The sequence below is a fragment of the Anastrepha obliqua genome, chromosome 5 (genome assembly GCF_027943255.1).
Source record: "Anastrepha obliqua isolate idAnaObli1 chromosome 5, idAnaObli1_1.0, whole genome shotgun sequence".
In the NCBI taxonomy this organism is placed as follows: Eukaryota; Metazoa; Arthropoda; class Insecta; order Diptera; family Tephritidae; genus Anastrepha; species Anastrepha obliqua.
Window position 1 is genome coordinate 101,579,177 of NC_072896.1, and position 10,284 is coordinate 101,589,460.

Here is a 10,284-nt window from a genome sequence, read left to right on the forward strand (position 1 = left end):
TATCTCTTATTATTTATTGCTTTTCTCGCATATGTATATGCTACTTATAAATAATTATTACAATATATTTACCGCTTTTAATACAACGTAAATACAGTGCTTTTGAATATTCAATTACCATTTTTTTTAATTTTAATAATTATTAAAAAAAAATATGTAAAAAATTAAAATGCTTAAAACTTGAAAAATATCACTTAACAATTTTGTTTTTTGGCATAGATGTAATGACTAGCACAATAGATTGCTACCGGTTTATATTTTATAAAAAAAAAATATTTTTATTTAGAATTGATTCTCGTTGAACGCGAATAAAATTAAAATTTGTAGTTAGTCGTTTCTAATCAATTCTAGTCTCGTTTTACGCACGTTTACGTTTTGGCACTCTCTCTCTCTGATCGCTGCTCTAAGCTGTTGTTATCTCTTGCACTCTCTTCTTGATTAATTGCTTCGTTTAAAAAGTTGGTTTAGCTGCTGCTCGGTGGCTCGTTGTGTGGTCCCTGTAAGAGCGCCTGCAGCTTCGCTGCGGCCGGAAATGAGCCCAGATCTAATGGCGCTGCGCCACTTGTGCTCTGAATGTAAGCTAAGAGTCTGCAAAAGAAAAATTAATGTTATGAAAAAATCAGCATTTGCGTAGAGCCGTAATCAAAATATGTGCTTACATACATCCATAAAGGGTTTTTCAATAGCAATGTAATTATTTTGTATTTTAATTCAACGTATCACCATATTTTATTATGATCTGGTGGCATCCTAACATCATCCAAAGTTTATTTTCAAAATTACCACATTAGATACAAAACAAGAGGATACAAAGCTCCGCACAACAATTCATGCGAAGCTGTAGGAATGAGGCAGAGGTAGAATCCATGCAGCATTTATTAATCGTTTGACTTACACTTCGAATGATGCGCTTCAGATTTCTGGTGAACAATTTCTTCGAAGATCTATGCAGGTCAGGCACAACTTCCCTGGCGGAAACTGAGTGGGTTCACCAAAATATCGGTACAAATTTAAGGAAATCTTCTCGAAGGCATAGAAATGGGATTCAGTGGCGACCGAGTGAGTTTTTGGCTAAAGAGCAACGCGTCTCAACTATTGTATTTAAACTACCAGGAAAATTCTGAGGTGACATGGTCGAAATGCCAGTCTGCACTCCTCAAGTATCACTGAAACGCCGTTTTGATAAACGTTTGAATCTATGTAGTTAGATTCTAAGCCTCCGGTCTTTAGTAAATAGATGGCAATCATTATATGCACTAAAGAATCTTTATGTACCCTCAGTCCATATTGTGGCAGGTTTAGGTTTAGGTTAGGCAGGTTGCTTGTCTAAGGCAAGATATTCGGTGGCCCTAAGGCCCATTGTGACATAGTAAACTTTGTATAAAACTCTTCTCTCATATCCTAACAAGACCAAATTAACTTAAGAAGAGAAGCCTTTTGAACATTTTGAGCGGCGAAATATCTCTGAATGGGCTATGTTCTTAAATTTCTGGCTTAATAGCTTTAGTGGCAAGAAACCTGCGTCTACTTTAGGAGACTTCACTTCATTCAAGAAAGTGGCCATGTGGAAGTTTTATACGGGGCATGTGGTTGGATCACGATTTTCTTTGATGAAAATGGAATTCGCTATTGTACCAGATTGGAAGACTACTTTCGACCCAAATTAGATGAACTTGGCATTTATAATATGTGGTTCCAACAAGATGATGTTACATGCCAAACAGCTGGTCATACAATCGACCTAAAGAAAGATGGGTCTGGTAAACAGATAATGCCGAAAAATTATACGGTCGGATGCCCACTGCGATTTAACGCCTTTCCGATTTCCTTTTATGGGGTTAATTTAACCGTTGGCTTAGGCCATGCAAAAGCTCATCATAAAAACAAATCATCTGATAAAAATGTCGGAAAAAATACAAAATGTACATTATAAATAGGAGGAGAAGTTCGGTCAAACCTACAGCAATGGGTGTATGCCATTTCGTGTTCCATTTAAATAAAAATTGTTTGTCCTTATTGAAATCCCCTTTATATTATATATACACATATTAAATCGTATATGAGCAAATGTAACACCCCACTCACCGTCTCAACTCATCCAAGGCATTCTGTTGCATTAGTATATAATTTTTAGCTAACAATAATGTGGCGATCTTTGAGAGCTTCCGCACGGAAGGCGAGTGCGCATAGGGAATTACGCTGCGTAGCTCATCCAATGCATCGTTCAAATCGTGCATGCGTCGACGCTCCCTACGAATATTTTTAATAAATATATATTTTTTTATATTAAAATTTACTAATACACAAGCCTTAAACAAACCTCGCATTTATATTCAAGCGCACCGTCTTCGCTTGTCGATTTTTCTGCTTGCCGCCACCAGCTCCACCGTTTGAGCCATTGCCAGCTGCCACAGTTGTTGTGCCACCCGCTATTGATTGCGGTGGGGATTTACGCCCATGTCCCATACCACCACCACCGCCCCCGGCAAGTGCGCTTGGGCTGGGCTTATTTTCATCTGTCGGCATCGTTCCTTGCTGTGACATACCAAGTCCTTGTGCATAAAAACCGCCAAGTCCTACAGCGCCAAGCGGTGTACGTCGGCCGGGTACGCTTTGTGGTGGACTGGATGTTGGTCCGGGATGGCCGGACATTAAGTTGGGTGTTGGCGGTATTGGCAGGTGTGCATGACCGGGTAGAGCGAAGCCAAAAGGGAGATTTGGATGATCCATTGTGGATGGTATTTTTCTAGTTGAGCTAATTGAGATCTGAAAAAAGAAACAGTAAAATCAATAATTTTATTTTCAGTTACTCAAGAAGAAAAAGAAAATCTATCATCGGTTGGGATATAGTGCTTTTTAATATAGGTACAGGCTATATTAATACTAACGGAAAGCATTAGATTATAATATTTTTCATAATGGTCAAAGATCGTAGATCAATAGGAGCTAAGCTTTAAAGACTTAAAAACCGATTCTAATGAAAAAGGAGTAGTCCAAGCCCTTGGATCGCTGACCAAGTCTTCGAAATTAATCTGGGAATGTCTGATCTCATTTTCGAGCGCATCGGAATACTTCGCTATTAAGTTTATATGGTGTTTCAGGAAAGTAAATAACAAATGCAATGAACGGGCAGATGACTCATAAGGTGGTTTCTCTGTACAAAAAGAGAGTCCAATTCCATTTGAATAACTGTGGTCTGATCAACCGAAAGTTAGGCCAAATATCAGCGAAGAAAGCACTGAAAAAGGCACTATTGAAGGCGCTTGCATGAACTTCTAAGGTTCACAAGGCCGCAACAATCGATGGTGACGGGTACCTTAATCGAACATTGGCTTTTAAGTATTTATGCGAAGAGACTGAAAACAATTTCAAGCCTCCTTTGCGGCAGTTGTTTGCCGTATGAAGTTGAAACATCTAAGCACTTACGATCCCTTTGTCAGAAATATTATTAAATATTAATGCTCCTATTACACTACTGAAGCGCTGAAGCTCTAATTAAGCACATAGGCCCAAAATTTCAAACACCAGAATGCTATTATGGACACATACAATATATGTATGATAAAAATGTATGTATTATTTGTATGTATTATTTGTATGTCTTAAAATAATAACTTTTGCGCAAGTTATTCCTTTACTTTTTAACTTGCTTTATAAATATTTAATTCCAAAGTGGAAGTTATTTACTGTACTTTACTAGCACTTGACTGCATAAATATTTGTTTTTAACTCTAAAAGCATCAGCCAACTGTCAGCATTTTTTACTATTAGAGAACAACCCTGTTATCCTGCTTGCTTGAGCTGTTAGTGTTGCCGCTTTTCAGCGTTTCGTGGATTTTTTCGCGTGGTAAATGCCAGTGATGAAGGGCATGTTCGAGATAAATTTTTCCATAATCCTTGCGTGTGAAATGTTGGTGCCGAAGTGCCGAAGAGATTTACATCGTTATCTGCCAGTCTTATAGAAGAAGAACGCAACGCTGTCACTTTTCCTGTGCGTAATAACGAAGCACTCATACTGACAGGATTACCAGAAACTTGGTCCTTGAAACTTCATTATGTTATAATTTAAGTAATTTCTGATTAATTTGGGTTTATGGCGAGTTGTCCAAAACTTAATCGTTTTGAAGATATTCGATTTGGAAAGATTATTTAAAGAAAATATTTTGTTTTTGCACCTTATTATTCTCTCCATCATGAGGTTTGACTATTCGAAGCAAAACTGTGAGAGTAACTTCGGCTACCCCTTCACCCGATACTCAGCAGCAGAATACTACCCACTACAATACGTATTCACACATTAATCCAATCACTCGTTTTTCAGATGGCAGCGAAGTAAGATTGGTGATGGCTGTATTGATTTCTTTTTGTATATCATCAACACAGTCTCAGTTCTTTAATAAACACACCTTTGCCTTGACCTCGATTACGTCAGCCAATCAGCTGTGATCCGGTTAACGGATTTATTTTAGCCACACCTCTGCATTCTGTACACAGTGTCTGTACATGATAATGCAGATTTTGAAAGTAGCGTCTTTAAAGAGATAATTGGACATTCATAGTTCAGCTACTTGAGAGTCCAAGTTTACTCTCCGTCATGTTCTTGAAAGCAATTTATTTCTATATTCACTTGCTCTTTAGTATTTAAAGTTCAACTGCATGCGATTTTAGTACGCATTTGTTTCAACTCGCCAACTCATATATGATTCATTAGACTATAAGCCGAATCGGATTAAAAAGTGCGATTTTTAAAACCTAGAGAGTAATATTTTCTATATAAAAAGTAACCAGCATAGAAGATTTTTTCACTACCACTGTCTATTCCGTCGTGGTTAAAATCCAAAATCTATTATCACCGAAAATTTTGTGATAATGAAAAAAAGCTATTTTTTCATAAAAATGCTTCTTGTTGTATAGGCGGTGTAATTAAACTATGCCATTAATCCAATCTAGCGAAATAAATCAAGACTTCTTGGTGTCAACAGAAGACTCATTTATTTGGCGCATTCGAAATTGTAGAAGTCAAAAACAGGTTAGGGGAACTATGCTACAACCTGCAAATTTCTACTTTTAATGAGGAAGAAATGGAATATTTGGAAAAATATGCCAGAGTAATGCAACCTATTGCGGAAGCTATCGACTTCCTTCAAAGAGAACATAAGGTGTTCTTTGGTGATTTTATTCCCGCTTTAGTGACCATCAAAATAAAAGTGCGAGGTTTAACTTCGAAAAACCTAAAATTTTTTCGGAAATTAATATTCAAATGCAATCAAAATTACTGCAAAGGTTTAAAAAATATTTTCGTTTGCATTCTGGCTCCTGGGATGCAGTTATTGTAGTCATCATCATTCCCGGTATCAAATTAAAACTTTTTAAAGTCTTGCATGTAATTTACTCAGAAAATTTCTTCACCTATTAGTGAAATTCCTGACTGACGCATTTGAACAAGTAACAGATTGACATACGTTTTACAAATGTTTTTAAAATATTAATATTATATTATGTTTCTAGATTATTTAGAAATATTATTAATTTTTTTTTTTTGCTAATATTTTGAATGTACAGGTAGTATAGTTTTACAATATTATTATAGTTTTTTTGTATATTATGTAAACGATAGTTAACCTGACCCGAAAGCCTGACTATTAAGAAAACGACTTTTATCGGTATGAGAAAAAATTACAAATGGGGTTCGGTAGCTCTTTTTAGGCTGATTATTTTTATTTTATTTTATTTTTTTCAAATTTCAGTCGAAAGCAAAGTGGTATGATAATTCAATCGAAAGGTAATTAAATATACTTTTTGACGAAATAATATTTGTACTGTATATTAAAGCCTGTCTGAACTTATGCTATTCAACTTTGGGGCACAGCAAGTCGCTCGAATATGTAAATTTTACAAATATATGTAGCAATCGGAAAGCCTTCGCTTTATTGTAAAGGCGGCTTGGTTCATTACTAATGCCGAAATTCAAAAAGATCTTAGAGTACCTTTTATTAAAGATGAAATATATAGATATATATATATTAAGGCGGGTCGATTTAAAAATCGCTCATTGCTCTGTGAAAATCGTATTCTAGGGATCAAAATAAGAAACTTTGCCGAAGGAACCATGCCTCTAAAACGAGTTCTGATGTCCCCCAATTTGGGTCGAACGAAAAATCCCACTTTGACCCATTTAGAGTGCTCCAATCGAATCCAAATGTATGACCGACCCCCACTAACTTTGGGCGTCTGATCCACCCATGCCAGTGGCACACCCCCTGGAACTCCCCTGGGGGGTTCCCCATACAATCATTTCAAAATATCACCATTTTTGGTCTTTACATGAGAAAAGAAACTAAAAAGTTCGACCCAAATTGGGGGACATCAGAATTCGTTTTAGAGGTATGGTTCCTTCAGCAAAGTTTCTTATTTTGATTCCTAGAATATGATTTTCACAGAGCAATGGGTGATTGTTTTGCCTCCTTAACCAATAGAAGACGAAAAGATGTCATATTTTAGATCTCCAGATAGAGTTTAAATCTGTTTTTTCTGTCTGTTAATTCTGTTTTACTCTTCACATCATTTAAAGTACATTTTTTTCTCATATTTTTAATATACAGGCAATTCATTTAAATTTGGATTCATAAATAGACCCAGGCGACGGAGAATGGAAGTAATAAGTAGGACGACAGATGGCGGGTTAAGAAAGCGGTTTTTATTGGTATAAGAGGAAACGAAAAATAAGGTTCGATAGACCTTTTTATGCTGATTACTTTTATTTTTTGTTTTAATTGCAATCGAAAGGAAAATGGGGATTTGGTTATTCAAATAAAAGGTATTTAAATATACTTTTTAATAAAATTATATCTGCATTAGGTCGACCAGGACAATTTTCGAAAAAAGTCGTTTAAGAATGTTTTTAAAATATTCAGTTATACTCCCCACATAATTTAAAGTAAATTGTTTTTTTTTTTTCAATACCTGCCATGTTCAGGCGAGACAGTTCTACAATTGTATTATAATTTTTATTTTCTGCCGATATTTATTCGAAAGCCTGATTATTTAAAAGACGATTTTTATTGGCATAAGAGGAAACCAAAAAGGAGATTCGACAGCTGTTTTTATGTTGTTTATTTTAATTTTTTTTTTTTTTTGCAGGTAATTCAAATGAAAGATAATTGAATATACTTCTGAATGAAATTATATTTACATTAGGTTAATTAGACAAATTGGCGGCCGCCGTAGCCGAATGGGTTGGTGAGTGATTACCATTCGGAATTCACAGAGAGAACGTCGGTTCGAGTCTCGGTGAAACACCGCAATGAACAAACAGTTTTTTTTAATAGCGGTCAGCCCTCAGCAAGCAATGACAAACCTCCGAGTGTATTTCTACCATGAAAAAGCTCCTCATAAAAATATCTGCCGTTCGGAGTTGGCTTGAAACTGTAGGTCTCTCCATTTATGGAACAACATCGAGACGCACACCACAAATAGGAGGAGGAGCTCGGCCAAACACCTAGAAAGGGTGTACGCGCCAATTATATAGATATACAATGTATATAATTAGACAAATTTTCGGAAGAAAATCGTTTTGTTGAAGATATATTTTCATAAAACTTTTTTTTTTAATTTTTTTTTCTGAGCTGACACAAAACCTTACGAATGATTTACATTAAAAGATTTTTTTTTCTAAAATTACTTATTTATACATTATTCCTAAAATGTGTATAATTAATATTTGACCTTCGATTATTATAGCACTGTTAAATAGCTCAAAAATAAAATTGAATATCATTATATTATCGTAATCAGCTTAAAAAGTTCTATCGAATCCAATGTTTGTTGTTGTTGTTTTGTTTATATAGAAATGGTGGGTAGGCCTTACTTGTTTCTTTTAATTTTACTCTGTCATTGTAAACATTTTGATAGCAAAAATAGTGAAATGGCAACTCTGTAAGCAGCCCCTTTTTCATTGAGAAACTACCCTCACTTTCTGCAGCAGCATAAATTAACTTGTATGAGCGCCACCTAACGGTAAATCGCTAAAGCAATACAGGTTTACATAAGTGGCCCACAGGTGACGCGCCAATAGAGTTTAATTGTTTATGTTGTTTAACACCACCACTTACATACATATGCACGCATATAGCAAAAATCAACACAAGTATAAGTTCTACTATATATTAACCAATAGCATTGCCTCACTGTATTCCTTTGTATAAATTTGTATTAATGTGCATATCTTTTAGAAATAAATTATTATTTCCAATGCCATTCGCTTGTCCTTATTGATGTTATTTATCAGATCAGATCATCATTAACTAACTCTTCTATTTTCATGTTTCTGGTGTCAATCAATTTTTTTCTACACTCACAATTTCTGTGTAATCCGATTTTGTTAACAATTTTTTTTTATTTTTATTTATTTTGTTTTTTTTTTGTTTGTTTTTATTTTATATTTTTATTGCGATGGAACGAGAATACACTTTGAAACTAATACCGCCACGAAAACAACTGATGACGACACCGCTGTCGAATTATAACGACATGACGACTAGGGAAATGGCTGCAGTAGCATCATTGCGAGCAGCATCTATAACAAAAACAACATCATTAGCATCACACAATTCTGCTAACGACAACGATAAATCGCCGCCGCTTTGTGGTATTCAAAATCCAGATTTTCGTCCTTTCAGTACACTTTGCTTGGTTCACGTTATGCGTTCAGAGCATTAATCGTGCTGCAAAAATTTCATAAATGTCCTAAATGTTCAACATCGCTAAATGTTTTGCGGTAATGGTGTTAATGCGCGCTGCTGCTGGTTATGATGCCAATGGAAGTGGTGGTGGTCGTGGTGACGGTGGTGGATATTTCACTGTGCTTAATGGTGGTTGCGGTGCGAGCTATACACATAATGCCAAAAAGCATCAACACACTCACACACACACACACGTACACCTACAAAGAGAGAGCACTGCAGCAATAAGAGAAGAATAGTGGCGGTCGTATTGTAAATTTCCTTGTCGTCTGGTGTTGCTGTTTTCGCTTTTTTATATTTTTTTTTTTCGGTTTTGTTTTATCAGAATTTCGATTTTACTCCATGTAGTTTTAGTATGCGTTCAAATGTTTTCATAATTCGTTGCTGCGCGGCGCACATGCTGCAGGACGATTACAATTGTCGCAACTGCTGCTGAATCCAATCGCTGCGTTGGGCCACTGTGTCCTGATTTCGTAGCAGCTGGGAGTATTATTACAGTGCTTCAAAATGGGCAAAAGTTCAAATACTTTTTTGCTAATATTTTATTACAAAAGTTTTTGTTTCTTTATGATAATTTTTGAAGTGAAACTTTTTAGGCATCGACGGCCAAGCGAGAATGGAGAGTAAAATTTAAAGGTCATGCAACGTTTCAGGCATTTTCGTTCTGCGAGAGAGAAAAGAGATATAACGTGGAGGAAAAGGAGGGAGAGAGCTATACCCTATATATATCTTAGATACACTTTAGGCTATTTTTCCTGAGTTTTTCCTTGTGGTTGCTAATATTTATCATAAATAACACTGCCTACTTTTTGGCACTTGTTTGTCGGTGCAAACTTGTAGGAAATATATTTTTGGTGCCTACTTTTTGGCGTTATATTTCCTTGGTGCTTACTGTTTGGGGGGTTTTTTGGCCCCAATTTTGTTGACGTTTTCCTTCGGTGCCTACTTTTTGGCGCTTTTTTCTGTTTCCTGGCTAGTGCTTGTGCGTACTATAAAGTGCTATCCATCCCGGCGTCGGATTTATTGGTATTGCCTTGCAGTAATTTGTGCCGTTCCTGCGGCCCTGAAATCGCGCAGATACACGCACTTTTTTTATTTTTATTGTTTTTTTTTAGTAAGGAAGTTATCCAAAAAGAGAGTACGTTTGATAATCGAAAACGAATATTTAAAACCTCTGGCACATGAACGCGGCATTATTGCGAGAAAATAAAACACCATTAAATTCAACTTTTCAGCTCAATAAAAAAAAAAAATATTCAACATAGAAACGTATGTGGCCACTCCACCAAACTTTTTTCTTTGTGGTAGCTTCCTTCAATGCCTAGGGCTGATGTCTTTACACCTAAAAATCATTTATTTTTACATAGACTTTACTAGAAAATCAAACTTCTATGTATCTTTGGCCTTCAAAATGGCCTGAGTGAATTATACGAAGTTTAAAAATGTATTTTAGTATCTCATTTACGTTAGATGGTTGTGCCAAATTGATCCTAAATCAGTACAGCGGTTTCGGGTTTCAGTTTGTATTCTCTGTTATATGCGC

General features: G+C 35.8%; 1 protein-coding gene across 2 annotated transcripts; it reads right to left on the minus strand.

Moving 5' to 3' along the window:
* Positions 1-264: 264 nt before the first annotated feature.
* On the minus strand, positions 265-8,429 carry LOC129248134 (class E basic helix-loop-helix protein 22). 2 transcript variants are annotated; one of them, XM_054887577.1, is made up of 4 exons: positions 8,358-8,429; positions 2,321-2,766; positions 2,086-2,250; positions 265-588 (listed from the first exon to the last, which is right to left on the minus strand). In XM_054887577.1, exons 2-4 carry the CDS (start codon positions 2,728-2,730, stop codon positions 465-467), a joined length of 699 nt encoding a protein of 232 aa, XP_054743552.1. In that variant the 5' UTR covers positions 2,731-2,766; positions 8,358-8,429; the 3' UTR covers positions 265-464. The 2 variants fall into 2 exon arrangements, with proteins under 2 accessions (XP_054743552.1, XP_054743553.1); XM_054887578.1 differs by lacking the exon at positions 8,358-8,429 and adding an exon at positions 3,639-3,714.
* Positions 8,430-10,284: the final 1,855 nt, after the last annotated feature.